The 19,993-nt window shown below is 46.6% G+C and overlaps 1 protein-coding gene across 1 annotated transcript in view; it reads right to left on the reverse strand.

Moving 5' to 3' along the window:
* The window catches only part of LOC142740721 (vomeronasal type-2 receptor 26-like), a 53,637-nt gene extending 52,852 nt beyond the window's left edge, over nt 1-785 (reverse strand). Inside the window, exons 1-2 of the mRNA XM_075853707.1 lie at nt 732-785; nt 396-553 (exon numbers count right to left, since the gene is read on the reverse strand). Of these exons, the coding sequence (XP_075709822.1) occupies nt 396-553; nt 732-785 (212 nt within the window). The remainder of the gene's footprint in view (nt 1-395; nt 554-731) is intronic.
* Between the last annotated feature and the right edge of the window lie 19,208 nt (nt 786-19,993).

Below are 19,993 nucleotides of genomic sequence, written 5' to 3' on the forward strand. Positions count from 1 at the left end.
AAACTGGAGTCTGAGCCTCTTTAAGCAGATATTCTAGCGATATGCCATTACTTTATCAGATAGGAATAGCCCTTTCATTTTTCTCTTACAGAATTTGAATCCTGAAGTAAAATATCTGATTTGTTGTTTATTTGTAGACAGTGAATATTGCCAGAGATGTCCCGAAGATAAATGTCCCAATGAGGGAAAAAACAATTGTGTTGTCAGAGATTATGAGTTCTTGTCATATGAGAATGATGTTCTCTCTTTAGTCTTTTCCACCTTCTCCATATTCTTCTCTCTTATAACTGTTTTTGTAATTGGAATATTTACTTTATTCCGGAACAATCCCATTGTCAGAGCCAATAATCGGAACCTCAGCTTCATTCTACTCTACTGTCTCATGTTCAGCTTACTCTGTGTGTTTCTCTTCATCGGTCGTCCAGTGGATATAACCAACCTGCATGCTGCGACAAATCTGTTTTGGAATCTTCTTCACAGTAGTTGTGTCTTCTGTCCTGGCCAAGACCATCATAGTCTGCATAGCATTCAAGGCCACCAGACCCAACAGCTCCTGGAGAAAGTGTGTGGGAGTTAAGCTTCCTTATTCAGTAGTGTTGATCTGTTCCTCTATACAAGTTCTGAATTCTCTTATTTGGTTGTCCATTGCTCCTCCATATAAAGAGTTTAATCTGGAATATTCTAGTAAGATCATCATTCAGTGTAATGAAGGTTCTGTCTTGGCCTTTTACCTCATGTTGGGTTATATGGGGTCTCTGGCAGTTGAGTTTTGTTCTAGCTTTCATGGTGAGGACCAAGGGCGTAACTAGGAAAGACAGGGCCCCATAGCAAACTTTTGACTGGGGCCCCCTCTCCGCTGGGTATCAGAAATCCCCCCCTTGTAGATAGTGCCTCCCTATAGATTCCACCACACAGCATCCCCTATAGATAGCATCATACAACAGCCCCCTGTAGATAGCGTCCATACGCAGCCCCCCGTAGATAACGCCTTACAGCCCCGCTGTAGATAACGCCATACAGCCCCCCTGTAGATAACGCCATACAGACCCCCCTGTAGATAACACCATACAGAACCCCCCTGTAGATAACGCCATATAGACCCCCCCTGTAGATAACGCCATATAGCACCCCCCCCCAAAAAAAAAACAGCCTATAGTTTGTCCTAAAAAAGAGATCTATCCTATCCACAGGATAGGGGATACATGTTTGATCGCTGGCAGCGAAAAAGGGGAACGGGGGACCGAAAGTCCCCCGAAGTTCTCCATGACAAACCTCGGACTTCCGGCATCTGCACAGTTCAATAATAATGAAAGGAGCGCTGGTCACGCATGTGCACAAGCGCAACCGGTGCGCAAGTCATTTCTATGGAGCTGCAGACAGACCCCGGAAGTCCGAGGTTTGTCATGGTGAACTTCTTATCGCTGGGTGTGCCAGTGATCACACATGTATCCCCTATCCTGTGGATAGGGGATGCATCTCTTTTGTAGGAACAAGCCCTTCAGTGGCGACGAGCTGTAGCAGCCATAGCAGCTGCTAGCGGAGCCTCCGGCCATGGGGGGGGGGGTGCCGGCGAGTGGCACGGGCCCCCTCATGCTGCGAGCCCCATAGCAGCCGCTACGGCTGCTATAGCGGTAGTTGCGCCACTGGTCAGGACATTACCTGATATTTATAATGAAGCCAAGTACATCATCTTCAGCATGCTGGTGTTCTGCAGTGTCTGGATCTGCGCCATCCCGGCCTATCTGAGCAGTACAGGGAAACGCATGGTCACTGTGGAGATATTTGCCGTATTGATTCTCTGAACTGAATTTCATTAATGTTTTTCAATTTCCTGTATGTATGTTTTGGAAATTCAGCATAAACTAAACTGGGAAAATATTGAACACATATTATTCTGCAAATATCCATTCCTTGCTCTACTTTATAATCACTGTCTGTTGTAGGTTGTTTAGTACTGGTATCTATGGATACATTTATAGGAAAACATATTACTAATTCACTAGTATTCCAACATACGCCAACATTTATTAGTATTTAAGGTACATATTGAAGGAGTATTAGACTTGGCTTATACATTGAATGGTCACTTTATTTGAGATGCCCATCTTGTAGTGTGTTGGACTTTCCTTGGTCTTCAGAACCGCATGAATTCATTTTAGAATAGATACCTCTATGTGTTGAAATCATTTTGCAAGAATATTGGCCAATGTGGAAAGGATAGATTTTTCAGTTGCCACTAAAGTGTCCTCTGCCATTGGGTTAACAGCTGCCATGAACCTGGTCGGCCAGAATGCTTAGGTTAGCCATACACTGTTCAAACATCCATCCACAGGTAAAACCTGGGAGGACCCCGGGTGGGTTAAGAAAACATGCCCTTTACCCCCTCTACTTGCAGAATAATTGTTTATATACTATTAATAAAACATAACCTTAAAATTTAATTTTAAGCACATACACGTATAATATGAGTTGCCAGTACCTCTGTAATAACTGAGTCTCGATCCTTGCACTAAGGCAGTAGGAAAACATTGTGGCTAATGCCGGTCATGTGGTAAGTATTTCTCTTGGATGTGTCAGCAGATCACAACCCTATAGTGAATAAACAGAGCTTATTTGACAATTATTAAAAACATTCAATGCCCATTCTAAATTTTTGCCGTAGATACGGTGTCTTAAGGGGTATCTGAGGCAATGGCACTGAAAATGCAAGGGAAGAGGCTTGAATAACCTACGACTATGTCACTGAGAAGGTTTGATAATCTGCATCTAATCAGAGCAGAAGTCTTATGTAGTTTCTCAAGTGTCATCTGATTCTACTACAATCAATTTGCTTGACTGCGCACCGCCTCTTCCTCAGAACAATTCTTGACATCCTCCTCTGACCCATGTCATTGACGAGTTGTTGATGTCAACAGGATCCCCTTTCGCTGAATGTTTTTCCTTGATCACACCATTCTTGGTTTATTCTTGACACTGAAAACCCCAATAGGTTGGCAGTTTTTGATCATCTGGGCCCGGCTAGTCGAGCACTGATAACCAAGCTTTGTTGGAAGTTGCTCAGATTGTGCTATTTCTCCTTTTCTAATGTTGATTCACACTGAAACTGATCCACGGAAAACTTGCTGACTTGATTTTATGCTGAACTTCGGGGACATGTGTCTAATTTCCATACATATTAGCTCAAATCATGAAAGGGCAGGTGTCTCTAATAAAGTGGCCAGTCAGTGAATATTATTATATTAGGGAGTCCTTATTAGTAGAGATGATCGAACTTATGAAAAGTTCGGTTCGGCAGGTTCGCCGAATATCGTGAAAAAGTTCGATTCGGACCGAACTAGTTTGAACCGAACCTGTAATACAAGAAAGCCCCTAAAAATCGTGTATAACACTGTTTAAAAGCCCTAGAAGCCCTGTATAACACTCTTAGGTCACTCATGAGTGTATCCAAGTACTTTTGAGCTGTCTTTAAGGCAAAGTTAGTGTCAAAGTTACACCAACATGTATGGCTATAGGAAAACGGATGGGACACGGAGATAACTAACAGAAACCACTGCACTTGTGCATGTTGCATGCTTAATGCATTGTTAAAAAAGGTACAAAAATTAACCATTTTAGGCGGCTGATGCCTGCCAGGGTTCATACATATAAGGTGGTAAAAGAAGAAGCAATGGCTTTTGACAAGCCCTCAAAAAATGTACCCTTTATGGTGGCAGAAGCCTGCCAGGGTTCTTCCATACATGGATGTAAAAACAACAAGCAATGGCTTTTCACAAGCCCTCCAGGCCTGCTTGTAGCAGACGGCAGTGGAGGTGTATTGGTGGTAGTAGAGTTAGCCAACACAGACAGCAAGGGTGGTAGACTGGTAGTAGCAGCACATTAAAAAAAGAGACTGGACGACAGTCACAGGACAAAGCCCTGTGGTGGGGCAGGCCTCAGGCCTGCTTGTAACAGACGGGCGGCAGTGGAGGTTTTATTGGTGGTAGTAGAGGTAGCCAACACAGACAGCAAGGGTGGTAGTAGTAGTAGCAGCACATTAAAAAAAGAGACTGGACAGTCACAGGACAAAGCCCTGTGGTGGGGCAGGCCTGCTTGTAGCAGATGGCAGTGGAGGTGTACTGGTGGTAGTAGAGGTAGCCAACACAGACAACAAGGGTGGTAGTAGTAGTAGCAGCAGCACATTAAAAAAAGAGACTGGACGACAGTCACAGGACAAAGCCCTGTGGTGGGGCAGGCCTCAGGCCTGCTTGTAGCAGACGGGCGGCAGTGGAGGTGTATTGGTGGTAGTAGAGGTAGCCAACACAGACAGCAAGGGTGGTAGTAGTAGTAGCAGCAGCACATTAAAAAAAGAGTGGACAGGACAGAATCCCGTAGTAGCAGGCGGCAGCGGCAGCAGCAGCAGCAATGTCAGATCTAATCAGTGGCATCAGGCACAGGGGTTTTAATATCCTCACCGATCCACGCTTGATTCATTTTCAGAAACGTGAAATTTTCCAAGCTGTTGGCGGACAATCTTGTTTGCTTAGGGGTGACGAAGCCCCCTGCCGCGCTGAATACCCTCTCTGACGCTACACTGGAGGGTGGACAAGACAGTACACCCATGGCAAACTGGGCCAGTTCTTGCCAATGATCCAATCTGCTGACCCAGAAGTCCATGGGGTCTGGGATCAGCATTTCTGACGGAGAAAGGGCACAGTCTAGGTACGAGTGAACCTGGTTGTTTAGGTGCTGCACCTGGTGATGGTGAACATCCCTTTGGTGACTACGATGTGTGTCAGGTCGGGGTATTGGATGTAAAAATGTTGTCATCATATTTTCCAAACTGAATTAGCTGCTGCGGCTGCCGCGGCTGCCGCCTATTGCAGAGGTAGCTCTGCCAGAGGTGGTGGAACGATGAGACAGTGGGGAGCGGAGAGTGGCCCCTCGGTCAGACATGCTTGCAGCGGGTGTTTGCCGTTTGAAAGCCGTGACAAGCTGGCTGCATAGCTTCTCTCGATAATAAGCCAATTTTGCTTCCCTCTCGGAAGGCGCAAAAAACTCCCCCATTCTGGCTTTATACCGAGGATCTAAAAGTGTGGCTATCCAGTACTCATCTCTTTGCTTCATGCTAACAATACGACAGTCAGCGCGCAAGTAACGAAGCATACAGCTCGCCATCCTGGCCAGCGTTTCAGAGGGCCCGGTTGGTTCCATCTCCGCCCCATACTGCCATGGTTGTCCATCATCAAGGTCGTCGTCAGACTCGTCATCACCATCACTGTCATGTTGTGCGGCTGCCTCGTCCCCTATCCCTTTCTGTGATTCCATCTCCAAATCCAGCTCCTCGTCAGGTCCTGTTTCCTCATCCTTATCCTCCTCCTCCTCCTCAACATCCATAGCCAGATGTGATCCTTCCTCCATCCTTTGCTGAATCATCGCTGTGAGCGTTTGCTCCATAATGAATATCAGCGGCATAACATCGTTCATTCCGCTAGCGTCACGGCTCACAAATCGTGTGGCCTCTTCAAAGGGCTTCAAAACGCGACATGCGTCTCTAACCAGCTGCCAGTGCCTGAGCTCGAAATTACACTGGCTCCAAACGCTGCCCGTCTGCTGCATCAGGAAATCATTCACGGCTTCCCACTGTTCGTAAAGACGGTCCAACATGTGCAGGGTGGAATTCCAGCGTGTTGGAACGTCGCAGATCAGGCTGTGTTCTGGGAGATTGTTTTGACGCTGCAAGTCCAGGAGGGCGTGCTTAAATGCATACGAACGTCTAAAGTGAACGCAAACCCTGCTGGCCACACCCTTCAAACCAACATATGACTTTAAGAAGCGTGTTATGACCAGATTGATCACATGTGGCATGCAAGGAGCGTGTGTCAGGTGACCTAGACTCAGTACAGCCACAACGTTCTTGCCGTTATCAGAGACAACATTGCCCAGTGTGAGTTTCAGAGGAGACAGCCAGTGTGCGATTTCCTCCTTGATGCACAGCAGCAGCTCCTGCCCTGTGTGGCTTTTCTCACCCAGGCTCAGCAGGTGTAAGACAGTGTTGTGGCGCTTCACCTTGCACCTATGAAAAGAGGAGGGAGGAGGATTGGAAGATACGCTGTGTCCTGTCGGGGACGGGAAGACCTCCAAGGAGGAAGGCAAGGAGGAGGAGGAGGATGGTAGGCGCCTGGTGTCTGGAGTTGAACCAGAAAGATACAAGCGTGGAGGTGGTAATGCCTGGCATTGCTGCGGTGGTGCATCGGACTGCAAAATATTGACCCAGTGGGCCGTGAAAGACATGTACTGTCCCTGCCCATAGTTGCTGCTCCACGTGTCGACGGTGGCATGTGGCATGTACCCTGCTGCACACGGATAATTGCAAGGACTGGCACACCTTTTCCTCCACATGCTTGTGCAAGGCAGGGACAGCTGTTTTGGAGAAGTAATGTCGGCTAGGTATTCGCCACCTAGGCTGAGCGCACGCCATCAATTGCTTGAAGCCGGCGGAGTCGACCAGGTGGTACGGCAGCGACTGCACCACCAACAACTTAGCCAGGTGTGAATTAAGCCGCACGACAAGTGGATGACTGGGTATATATTGTTGCTTATTGGACAACGATTCCGTAATGGATAACTGACGGGACGTAGGAGGAGCAGTAGATGACAGTGATGATGATGATGATGATGACAACGACATGGTGGATAAGGCCTGGCTACTACTTAGATGACAGGGACTCAGAGCAGCAGCAGCAGCGGAAGAGGGGTCTTCATTAGATGCACATGATAATGGTGGGGCATGTCGATTGTCCCACATGGCCTTGTGATGCCGCTCCATGTGTTTACGTAGAGCAGTAGTTCGTACATTGCTGCCCTGTCCACGCCTTACTTTCTGCTTGCAGATACGGCACTGTGCCATGTTTTCGTCCTCCGGGAAGGTACAGAAAAATTGCCACACGGCAGAGTACCGTAAAGAGGTAGTACCACGTCCACCACCACCACCACCACCCGAGCTTGCCCCTTGTCTGGCAGGCTTTTTTCGGGAGCCTACACCAGCATCAGTGTCGCCATCACCGGCTCCTGAGCTGACCCTACCGCTGCAACGTTTTGCAACGTTTTGCAGATTGACTTCTGCCCCTACCTCGGCTTGGCTGTTTATCACGGCCAGTGCCGCCACTACTACCCTCCTCCTCTGACGCCGTCATCACCTCGTCACCTGGTTCCCACGTCCTGTCTAAAACAACATCATCATCATAGCCTTCCTCATCATCCCCGCCACTTCTGTCACTGTGTTGTGAATGTGATGTGACATCATGGCGGGCTCCATGCCCCCCCTCATTACTGCGTCTGCCACCACGGCTACCACCACCAACACCCCCACTACCACAGCTATGCGTCTCGGACACCGCTTCCACCTCCGCCGCAACACACTCCGTTGGCTGACTCGCGGAAAACAAATCATCATCATCACTATGTTGTTCAGTATCTTCCTTCGCACCCGAGGAGATGTCTCAGGACTCTCAGGAAAGATGGCTTTCCGCTAGGAAGGGGGAGCGAAGACATAGATGATGGAATGGAAACGCTAGAAATACCTATATTACTACTGTCACTATGCCAAGGAACTGTAGAGGATCTGGAATCCAACAAAATCTGGCTTGAAGCCAGATCGTCAGAGTCTTCCTGCTGAGATGACCGCGAGCCAGCCAACCAGTCCACAATGGCCATATTGTCTAAAGTAACCCGCCCACCGGAGGAGATGGACAAGTCTGGCTTTCTGATACTGCTACTACTACCAGCAGGCACATGGCAGCTGCTACTAGTGGAACTGGGCACATGTCTTGTGCCACAAATGCTGGTACTGGGTCTGGCACCAACAGATCCAACATTTGGACTGGAAGAGGAGACGGCATGAGTGTTTTTTCCTCTACCCCGTCCTTTCACAACCTTTTTTTTACCAGACATTTCACTGCTGGAGTGCAGCAAGTTGAATCAAAACCTGGGGGATGAGCCCCTTCTAAAAGCGTATTCACACTGACACTGGCTTGCCAAATGGCAATGAATGAGAATTTCTATCAGCCACTGTGTACTCAGGGAATGTTGGGCGTTGTAGTACTACAAAGGCTGCCTGTATTGCAAGTTGTATTGTTATTTGTTTGTTATGTTAACGGCCGGGGATGAGCCCCTTCTAAAAGCGTATTCACACTGACACTGGCTTGCCAAATCTCAATGAATGAGAATTTCTATCAGCCACTGTGCACTGACTCAGGGAATGCTGGGCGTTGTAGTACTACAAAGCCTGCCTGTATTGCAAGTTGGATGCAACGGGTGATGAGCCCCTTATAAAAGCGTATTCACACACTGGCTGAGTAGTGAGTAGTGGATGAGCCCTTCGATTTCTGGATTCCTGCCTTTTAGATTCCTAAAGCTTTCCCTTACTGCACAGAGATGCCATCCCTACAGCTCCTGTCTGTAAAATGGCCGCTGAGCTCCGTGCATAGACTTTTATTGCAGGCTTGAGCCCGCCCCTATGCTGCCTCCCGATTGGCTGGGAGAGCCGTTTGCAAGGCATTATGGGGTAGCCTGATGTTAGGTGATCTTGTGAAATCCTCCATTTTAGATGTAACATGTGGCAGGCGCCAAAATGTAGCCGGGTTCGGTCAAAACGGGTTCGGCCGAACCCGGTGAAGTTCGGATTCGCTGCGAACCGAACTTTTCCGGAAGTTCGGACCAAAACCGGGTTCGGTTGTCCCGGTTCGCTCATCTCTACTTATTAGCTTTTGCTCACCTGAAGATGCCATATGTTGCCGGGAAACATGTCGGGAGCAAACGTTTTTGTATTTTACAATTTGCGCCGTATACGAGGCATAGCACACAAACATATTTCACATAAACCACACAGCAAGTGGTCCTGTGTGCTTTCAAATGCCAGGGCTAAATTTCAGTCCCATTCGGTCCCTGCTGTCTTGGGGCCCATAGAAGTAGTTACTATTACGAGGATGGTGTAGACCTAACCTTCTTGTCTGCTGGTCAGTAGTGGAGGAAGAATTTTAATAGAGAGAACAATGAGTCTGCTGAGGATTCATATGATGTGCCGTCTGCAGGTACAGTACATTTTTATGGTCAGTGTATATAGTGATGAAATGAGCAACTTCCTAAAACAAATGGTCCCATTATTCAAGGACCAGTTTGATATCCAGAAGTTCACGGTCACTGATGCCATAATTTTTATCGGCTGCGGAAAAGGCACTTGAGAAAAACCCACAGGAAAAGGTTTTACCTTTATTTTCTTTTTGAGGAAAGCTGAGTCGGCTTCTGGAATCCAATCTTAAAGAGAACCTTTCACCTGTCCATAGATGAGCAGCTGAGTGCAGCATGTAATAGGTCGGGCTTCACAAACACGGCCTCACTTGAAATTATTTTCTTATCTTCAACCGTCATTTACATATCGGTGCCGTTATAGTTAGCGCCCGGTATGTAAATAAACCCCTGAACTGTTCATGGGGCATTTCTATCTAACTAAATGGCAAGGGAGCGTTATACTCTTCGCTCTGACGCTGTCCAAAAAACTACGGACAGTGTCCGGGCGGCTTGCGCTGTGTTCCCTCCCGCGATAACACACACAGGCTGGTGGTTCTGCAGCGCTCTCTGTCTGTATTTTTTCATTAATAAGCAGTGATGGTTCACTATAATTTACAGAAATATTTCCCATTTCAGCACCTTCCATGTAAAGGTTTTGTTACTTTAACTTAAAGGGGATATCTAGTTTAGAGAACCAATTTTCATACACCCTATTAGGGAATCTTGAGTTAATAGACAGTGACCTTTGTTCAAGATTGTCTTTTTTTTGTCAGAGTTGAGAGCGGTTACATAGAGTGTCTCTCATTCTTGAGGACCTGTCCTGTTCTGCATTGCACAGACAACCTGTTTATTTAAATGGGCACTGTGTAATGCCTTATTTTCTCTGTGGTGGCGCTGCGGGGAAATTAAGCACTGCCAGGTTTTCCAAAAGATCACAGCTGAAACAACATTTCTATGGCAGTTTTCTGGTGCAGAATGTCGCAAAAGGACCAAAAGGACTTTTGGTCTTTTCTGCAACTTTCACAACTTTTTGTTAAAAGGGTGTGTGGTCATCAAGGTCTGACAAATTTATTATAAGTTACACCAGAAAATGGTGTAAATTTTAGCAGAAATCTACACTATCTCCTAGCTATTGTTTCACTCTATGGGAAGAACTGATATAGAATCTGTGCTTGGTCCCTACCTTTCTACTCCTCGATTAGACTGCCCCCTATCAGACATGTTAAAAAAAGAATTAAAAAAGAATTATACTTACCTCAGTGCTCCTCTTCTCTCCTCTGGCCCCTCATTACTCCAGCTCTTCTCATAGAACTTAATGATGCCGGGCAACGTCAGGACGTCGTATGCGGTGCAGTACTGATGATGTTAAAATGCTGCCTTGTATATAATGGTTTGATGCTGCTCAGCGTCAGGACCTTGTATGAGCAGCGCTAAAGTAATAAGGGACCTGGAGGTAAGAACTAAAGTGCTGAGGTGTCACATTGGGTTCGTGGCCCCACTGGACCGTACCGCCTTGACGGTATGGCAGCTGGCCAACAGGGCACAGGTCACAGTCTATAGTTCGTATAGTGTACCTGTGGCAGCTCGGAGAGTAGCAAGGCAGGCTCGGCTGGGACTAGGCAGCAGGTAGACGTCAGGCGTGAAGTAGTAGGACAGGCATGGAATACAGCACAGCACAACTACAGCTCAGCACGCCACTTGACCAGGAAAGCACAGGATACAGGATACAGGCACGAGGAAAACTGGGAACTGGAAAACACTAGAAGACCATTTGCATAGACAAACTTTGGATATGACAAACAACGCTCAGGCATGGGAGGAAGGGGCTGGCCCCTTCTTATAGTCCAGGGTACTCTGGGAACAATCATCTCAATCTCCCACCTGCATGTGCTTTGGCTTCTTAAGTCTGGACTAAGCTCACGAGCGCACCCTGGTGGTCACTGTGGAACAGAACGGTCGTATGTGCAGACATTTCTGGAGAGAAGAGCGTCAACTGGATGGAAGGAGTTCGTTGTCAGCGACCACGGACATTACAGTATTCCCCCTCTTACGCCCCCTCCTCTTGGGACCAGAACGAGAGGGAAACCTCTTAATGAGGGTAGGAACATTGAGATTCTCTTCTGTCTCCCGGGACCTCTCTTCTGGAACAAACTACTAAATAAAAGGTTCTTCCTCTTACTTTTTTAATGTCCGGGGTCTCCTTAACCTCAAAAGTGTCTGAAGGACCGCTGGAGGCAACCACAGAGCTATGAGTCTTGGTATAGTGGTTCAGAACCACCGGCTTCAGGAGGGAGACATGGAAGGAGTTGGGGATCTTGAGGGTAGGAGGCAGCTGAAGCTTGTAGGCGACAGGGTTGATCTGCTGTAGGATCTCGAAGGGTCCGAGGAACCTGGGAGCAAATTTGTATGATAGCATCCATAGTCGGATATTCCTAGGGGACAGCCAGACCTTCGTGCCAGGGAGAAATTGAGGAGGTTCTGTTCTCCTTTTGTCAGCTTTCAGTTTCATGCGGTCGACTGCCAGTAGGATGGAGGATCGAGTCTGCTGCCAGATCTGCAAGTAGTCTCTAAAAGCAGATCCAGCCGCGGGTACCTCAGACGTACCGGGGACCGGGATAGGAATTTGTGGGTGCTGGACCGTAGACAGTAAAGAACGGTGTAGTCGTTGTGGACTCGCTGGTGTGATTATTATATGAGAACTCAGCCCACGGAAGCAGCTGCACCCAGTCATCATGCTGCTTGGAGATGAAATGGCGTAGGTAGTTCTCCAAGATCTGATTGATCCTCTCAACCTGACCATTGGACTGAGGATGGTATATTCAGGAGTAAAATATCAGCACTCCTTCTGGAATTTTAAAAAATAAATCTTCTTCATTTGTTTAAATAGCCAGCGGAAAAGTTGAACAGCTTGAAGTGGACAAATTACATAAAGCGTCCGTCCCCTCTGATGCGTTTCTAGCTCTCAAGAGCAATTACTCATAGAGTTTCTATGAGCAATGGCTCTTGAGAGCTAGAAACGCGTCAGAGAGGACGGAAGCTTTATGTAATTTGTCCACTTCAAGCTGTTCAACTTTTCCGCTGGCTATTTAAACAAATAAATAAGATTTATTTTTCAAAATTCCACAAGGAGTGCTGATCCTTTCCTTCTGAATGTTGTTTCTATAGCGTAGAGATCGCTGTCTTCTTCATGCACCTGGGAGAGTGAGCTGACATTTCTACTTTTTTTATTGACTGAGGATGGTAGGCTGAGGAAAAGTCCAACTTCACACCAAGGATTCCGCAGAGGGCTCTCTAGAACTTCGAGGTGAACTGAATCCCCCTGATCAGACACAATATGCCGTGGCAAGCCGTGCAGGCGGAAGATTTGTTGGATGAATAGTTTGGCCAGTTGAGGAGCAGACGGAAGACCGGTCAGCGGAACGAAGCGGGCCATCTTCGAAAATCGGTCCACTACCACCCAGACAGTACTGCATCCCGCAGAAGGAGGTAGGTCCATAACAAAGTCCATAGCTATATGCTGCCAGGGAGCATCGGGCACAGGCAATGGCTGGAGCAGACCAGCAGGTCTGGAGAGAGCGACCTTATTAGCTGCACACACTGAGCAGGAAGAAATAAAGTCCATAATGTGTTTGGGCAGCGTGGGCCACCAGAAATTACGGACAATCAGGTCTCGGGTTTTATGGGTCCCCGCGTGACCTGCCAGTCTATAGCTGTGTCCTCAGAGGAGGCTTCTTCTTCTGTCAGCCAGGCGCACAAAGGTCCTCCCTGGAGGAATGTTCCCAACTTGCAGGGGGTTGACAGAGACAATGCAAGACGGGTCAATAATCTTCTGTGGAATTTCCATGGTGTCCTCTGTTTAGAAAGATCTTGACAAGGCATCGGCCGTCACATTCTTGTCAGCCGGGCAATAATGGAGCTCAAACCGGAACCTGGTAAAGAACAGCGACCAACTAGCCTGACGAGGATTCAGCCGTTGGGCCATCTGGAGATAGGTGAGATTCTTGTGGTCCGTAACAATTAGGATGGGATGAGCTGCGCCCTCTAGTAGATGTCTCCACTCCTCCAGAGCCAATTTGATGGCCAGTAACTCCCGATCCCCAATCGAGCAGTTGCGTTCTGCGGAAGAGGAGAGCTTAGAGAAATATCCACATACCATTGACTTGCCCTTGGAACCTCTCTGGAAGAGGAGTGCACCAATACGGACAGAGGAGGCGTCCACCTCCAATGAGAACTATAGAGAAACATCGGGATGATGGAGGATAGAGGTTGCCGTGAAGGCATTCTTCAGGCTATTGAATGCGGACGCTGCCTCAGAAGTCCACACCTTGGTGTTCATACCCTTCTTGGTGAGGTTAGAAATAGGAGATGTCAGTGAGGAGAAGTTTGGGATGAACTGTCTGTAAAAATTGGCAAATCCCATAAATCGCTGTATGGCCTTCAAGCCTTGAGAGCGTGGCCATTCCAGGACGGACTTTACCTTTTCAGCATCCATCTCGAGACCTCGATTCGAGACGATGTAGCCCAGGAAGGGTAGAGCATCTTTCTCAAACACGCACTTCTCCAACTCGGCGTACAGACAATTCTCCCTTAACCACAGCAAAATTTGACGGAACTGTCTCTCATGAGTCATAGGATCTGGAGAAAAAAATCAAGATAGACTACTACACAAACATAGAGGAGACCACGGAAGATGCCATTAACGAACTCCTGGAAGACCGCGGGAGCATTAGGCAGGCCAAAGGGCATTACTAGCTATTCATAGTGTCCGTCATGGGTGTTAAATGCAGTCTTACATTCGTCACCCCGGCGAATGCGGATTAGGTTGGAAGCCCCACGCAGGTCTAGTTTGGAAAAAATCTTGGCACCACGTATACGATCAAAAAGTTCTGAGATTAATGGCAATGGATACTTATTTTTCACTGTGATCTGGTTGAGACCCCGGTAGTCGATACAATGAAGCAGGGAACCATCCTTTTTCTTGACGAAGAAGGACTCGGCTCCTGCCGGGGAGGAAGACTTTCGTATAAAGCCCCTCTCCAAGTTCTCTTTAACATAGGCAGACATGGACAGGGTATCTGGCAAAGAGAGAGGATATACCCTACCACGGGGAAGGGATGCACCAGGAATCAGCTCGATAGGACAAGTCATACGCCTGGTCTGTGGGCATCGTCTCCACCTCCCTCTTGCTGAAGACGTCCGAAAATGCAGCATAATGACAAGGTAATCCAGCCAATGACTGAGACATAGGAGGCTGAGCCGAACGCATCTGTAACAGGCAACGGTTGTGACACTCTCCAGAGTTCCAGTCCAGGACTGGGGCATGTAGTCGAAGCCAAGGCAGACCCAGCAGCATGGGGTTAACGGATTTGGACAAGACAAAGAACGAGAGGAGCTCAGAGTGGAGAGCTCCTACTTGGAGCCTTAGCGGCTTGGTCACAGCAATAACTGGGTCTGGCAGAGGTAGTCAATTCACAGATGCAACCACCAACGGCCTCTCCAGAGGGGTGGTGGGCAATTGGAGACGATCCACCAGGTCTCTACGAATGAAATTAGCAGCAGATCCAGAGTCCAGATACGTGATCCATATGCGTTTTCTCACCAGACACTATGGTCACGGGGATAGATAATTTAAATGGAAGTCCTTCTTTACCCAAGGTTGTCTCTCCTACCAACCCTAGGCTTTGAGACTTTTGGGTACACAGACATACAAGATGGCCTCCGAGGCCGAAATATAGACAGAGTCCCGAAGTACGTCTGCGTTGGCTCTCCTGGGTAGAAACCTTACACTGGTCCATCCTCACAGCCTCCTTAGGAGTGTCGGCATCAGAGAACAGCAGGGTTCGCTGCAAGGTACAGACCGGACTAGGGAGGCCTCCCTCCCGAGGAACTTCTTGGAGTTGTTCTTGGATCCTTATATCAGTCAGGGTGACCAGAAGGATGAGGTCATCCAGGGTAGACGGTAGATCTCGAGCGAAAAGTTCATCCTTAATCTTAGGAGACAGTCCCTGCCCAAATGTAGCCACCAGGGCCTCATTGTTGCACAACAGTTCTCCCGCCAGTGTGTGAAAGTGGATGGCGTACTCACACACGGAGGAGTCTCCTTGGCGTAGGTTCAGCAAGGAAGCCGCTGCAGACGAAACTCGTCCAGGCTCCTCAAACACCGTGCGACATGTCCGGAGGAACCCCTGGAAGTCACGGGTCTCTGGTCCTTGTCTCTCCCAGATAGGATTCGCCCATGCAAGGGCCATGCCATTGAGGAGAGAGATGATGAAAGCAACCCTTGTGCTATCAGATGAAAATGCCCTTGCATACAGGCTGAAGTGGATCTGGCACTGGTTCAAAAATCCCCGACAGGTCCCTGCGTCTCCATCATAGCGGTCGAGTGGCAAAGATAAAAGGGGATCGACACTGCCAGGAGGTGTATTCTGACAATCAACACTGCCAGGAGGTGTAGTAGGAAGAACGGCAGTTAGCACCTCCTGCCGACGTGCGATAATGTTCAAGGCCTGGAGGAGTTGGTTGTATCAAGACCGGAGGTCTAGCATATCCGTCCGCATATCTTGTGACGTCAACTTGGACTTGGATCGACAAGCTGGGTCCATGGCCTGTCACGTTGGGGTTGTGGACCCACTGGATCGTACCGCCTTGACGGTATGGCAGCTGGCCAACAGGGTGCCGGTCACAGTCTATAGTTCGTATAGTGTACCCGTGGCAGCTCGGACAGTAGTAAGGCAGGCTCGGCTGGGACTAGGCAGCAGGTAGACGTCAGGCATGGAGTAGCAGGACAGGTGTGGAATATAGCACAGCATGACTACAGCTCAGCACAGCACTTGACCAGGAAAGCACGGGATACAGAATACAGGATACAGGTACGGGGAACACTGGGAACTGGAAAACACAAGGAGACCATTTGCATAGACAGACTTTGGATAAGACAAACAACGCTCCGGCATGGGAGGAAGGGGCTGGCCCCTTCTTATAGTCCAGGGTACTCTGGGAGCAATCATCTCAGACATCTCTGGAGAGAAATGCGTCGACTGGATGGAAGGAGTTCATGGTCAGCGACCACGGACGTTACATGAGGTAAGTATGCGTTTTGTTTTTTATTTTTTTTTATGACCGATGGAGGAAGGAATGTATGGCGCATGGCCGCAGTCGTTGCATCACAACTGCGGCAAACGATCTTGGCCGAAATATGCAAAACATTTATTATTTTATTTATTATTTAGCCATTTAATAAATCTGTCGCAGTTTACTCTAACTTTTCTTACTATTAAGACTGGTTTATGAAACGCGTCTTAACCCTTTCACGACTACGGACGAAAATGCACGTCCTGGTCGGCTGCTAGTTCCCGCTCCAGGACGTTCATTTTCGTCAGTATTTAAAACTGTCACTCTGTGTAAACACAGAGTAACAGACCCGCGCTGACAGCTGTCCTAGACAGCTGTCACATCAGTCTCGCCGGACAGCGGACCATCGCCGCTGCTTTCGGCAATTAACCCCTTAAGTGCGGCGACGGATTGCCGTCGCCGCATTTAAGTGGTTTGAAGCACATCGGCAGCCACCACGAAGTGATCGTGGGGGCTACCGATGCTTGTCACGGCAATCGGAGGTCAGATAATGACCTCCGGGTTGCCATGTACGGAAGCCTCGGAGGAACAGCCTCCGGCCGTTCCTCCTCTGCTTCCTGTCAGTGTGACAGTCACGTCACAATGACAGTTGGAGTACATTACACTACATGTGTAGTGTAATGTACTCTAGCAGCGATCAAAGCTGCAAGTCTAAGTGTCCCCTAGTGGGACAAGTAAAAAAGTAAATAAAAGTAATACAAATGTTTAAAAAAAAAGTGTAAAAATAAAAGTTATAAGTTCTATAAACAAACACTGCTTTTTTTTCCTATAATAAGACTCTTATTATAGAAAAAAAATGAACACGTTAAAAAAGTACACATATTTGGTATCACCGCGTTCGTAACGACCCCAACTATAAAACTGTAATGTTATTTTTCCCGCCCGATGAACACCCCAAAAAAAATCAATAAAAAACTACGACAGAATCACTATTTTTTGGTCACCACTGCTCCCTAAATAAAGAATAAAAAGTGATCAAAAAGTCGCATGTACCCAAAAATAGTACCAATAAAAACTTCTATCCGTCCCGCAAAAAACAAGCCCTTACACAGCTTTTTTGACAAAAAAATAAAAAAATTATGGCTCTCAGAATATGGTGACACAGAATTTTTTTTTTTTATAAATAAGTCATTTTATTGTGCAAACGCTAAAAAGAAGGACCAAACCTATATACATATGGTATCGCCGTAATCATACGAACTCGCAGAATAAAGTAAAAATGTCATTTATAGCGTACGGTGAGCGCCGCAAAAAGAAAACCTAAAAAACGGTGTCAGAATTCCTGTTTTTTGCTCAGGATTGCAAAAAAATGGAATAAAAAGTAATCAAAAAAAAATCGCATGTACCCCAACATTGTACCAATGAAAATGACAGATTGTCCCGCAACAAATAAGCCCTCACACAGCTCCGGTGGTGAAAAAATAAAAAAGTTCTGGCTTTCAGAATATAACGATGCAAAATGGGCAGTGTCCAAAAGTAGATAAGATCGGGCGCCATTTATCAGTGCAATACCGGCCACTTATCTATGAATTATTATTTATTTACCCCATTATTATACCCTCTTATTATGCCCTGATGTACTCCGCACAGATTACATATGCCCCCACATTATAAACTGAGATACCAGCAAAACCCCAAGCAAAACTACTACCAAGCAAAATCTGCGCTCCAAAAGCAAAATGGCGCTCCCTCCCTTCTGAGACCTGCAGTGTGCCCAAGCAGCAGTTTGCACCCACACATATATGGCGTCACCATACCCGAGAGAACCCGCTTAACGTTTTATGAGGTATTTGTCTTCTGTGGCACAAACTGGGCACAACATATTATGCAGTAAAATGGCGTATCAGTGGAAAATTGCAATTTTCACTTTGAACCATCCGCTGTGCACTAACCCCTTTGCGCACTATGACTTAATTGCCCGTCATGGTGCGGCGGTTGATGTCTGGAGCGGGCTCACGTGCTGAGCCCGCTCCATACGCTGCGGGTGTCGGCTGTGTATTACAGCTGACACCCGGGACTAACGGACAAGTACAGGGATCGCTCTGTTACAGAAGCCTGTAAGAATAACAATATACTGCAATACATTAGTATTGCAGTATATTGTACCAGCGATCCAATGATCGCTGGATCAAGTCCCCTAAGGGGATTAATTAATAAAATGTGTAGAAGAATTATAGTTATTAGTAGTGAGAGTTATTTTTTTTTTAAAGTTAAAAAAAAAAACACCTTTTCGCATTTTTCTTCTAAAGTAATGTAAAAAAATTAACAAAATTGGTATCGCTACGTCCGTAAAAGTCCGAACTATTACAATATACCATTATTTAATTTGCACAGTGCACACCTTAAAAAAAGTTAATAATTGAAACCGCCAAAATCGCTGTTTTTTTTTTTTTGTCACCTTCGCTCTAAAAAAAAAAATTTAATACAACTTTTGAATCACTTTTTATGTTCCAAAAAATGGTACCAATAAAAACTGCAGCTCCTCCCGCAAGAAGTAAGCCCTCCCACCGCTCTACTGATGGAAAAATAAAAAAGTTATGGCTCTTGGAAAGCGAGGAGTGAAAATCTAAAATAAGAAAGCAAAAAATGGATCAGTCCTGAAAGGGTTAATTCATTTCTAATGAAAAAACGTATGACAACATGTGGGGTATTTCCGTACTCGGGGAAAATTGCTTTATAAAAAATGGTTGTTTTTTTCCTCCTTTATCCCTTGTGAAAATGAGAAAATGCAACATTTTAGTGGAAAAAATTTTGATATTAATTTTCGCGCCCTAATTCTAATAAACTCTGCAAAAGACCCGTGGGGTCTAAATGCTCACTATACCCCTAGAAAAATTCCTTGAAGGTTTTTCCAAAATGGGGTCGCTTTTGGTGGGTTTCCACTGTTTTGGTCCCTCCAGTGCATTGCAAATGCGACATGGCACCGAAAACCATTCCAGCAAAATCATAAATCCAAATGGCGCTCCTTCCCTTCTGAGCCCTGCTGTGGGTCCAAACAGCAGTTTATTACCACATATGGGGTATTGTCGTAATCGGGAGACATTGCTTTACAAACGTATTTTCTTCGTTATTCCTTGTAAATAATAAAAATTGCTATGTTGTTTCAGAAAAAAAGTACATTTTAATTTTTACAGACTAATTCCAATATATTTAGCGAAAAACCTGTGTTGTCAAAATGCTAACTATACCCCTAGATAAATACCTTAAGGGGTCTAGTTTTCTAAATGGGGTCGTTTATGGGGAGTTTCTATCGTTCTGGCAGCTCAAAGCCTCTCCAAATGTACAGTGGGGCCTAAAACATTTTCAAGCAAAATATGAGTCCTGAAAGCCTCCGGGTGCTCCCTTCCTTTGGGGCCCTGCCGTGTGTCCAAACAACGAATTAGGGCCACAATGTGGGTATTTTTGAAAACAGGAGAAAGAGGGTGATAGATTTTGGGGTGTGTTTCTTCATTTTCATGTTCGCTTTACAAAGAAATTGGTCTTCAAACTAATACTTTTATGAAAAAAGTTAAATTATTATTTTTTTCACCTGATATGCATTAAATTTAGCAAAGAACTGTGGGGTCAAAATGCTAACTATACCCTTAGATAAATACCTTAAGGGGTCTAGTTTTCGAAATGGGGTCGTTTATGGGGAGTTTCTATCGTTCTGGCAGCTCAAAGCCTCTCCAAATGTACAGTGGGGCCTAAAACATTTTCAAGCAAAATATGAGTCCTGAAAGCCTCCGGGTGCTCCCTTCCTTTTGGGCCCTGCCGTGTATCCAGGCAGCGCATTAGGGCCACAATGTGGGTATTTTTGAAAACAGGAGAAACAGGG

The sequence above is a fragment of the Rhinoderma darwinii genome, chromosome 1 (genome assembly GCF_050947455.1).
Source record: "Rhinoderma darwinii isolate aRhiDar2 chromosome 1, aRhiDar2.hap1, whole genome shotgun sequence".
NCBI lineage: Eukaryota > Metazoa > Chordata > Amphibia > Anura > Rhinodermatidae > Rhinoderma > Rhinoderma darwinii.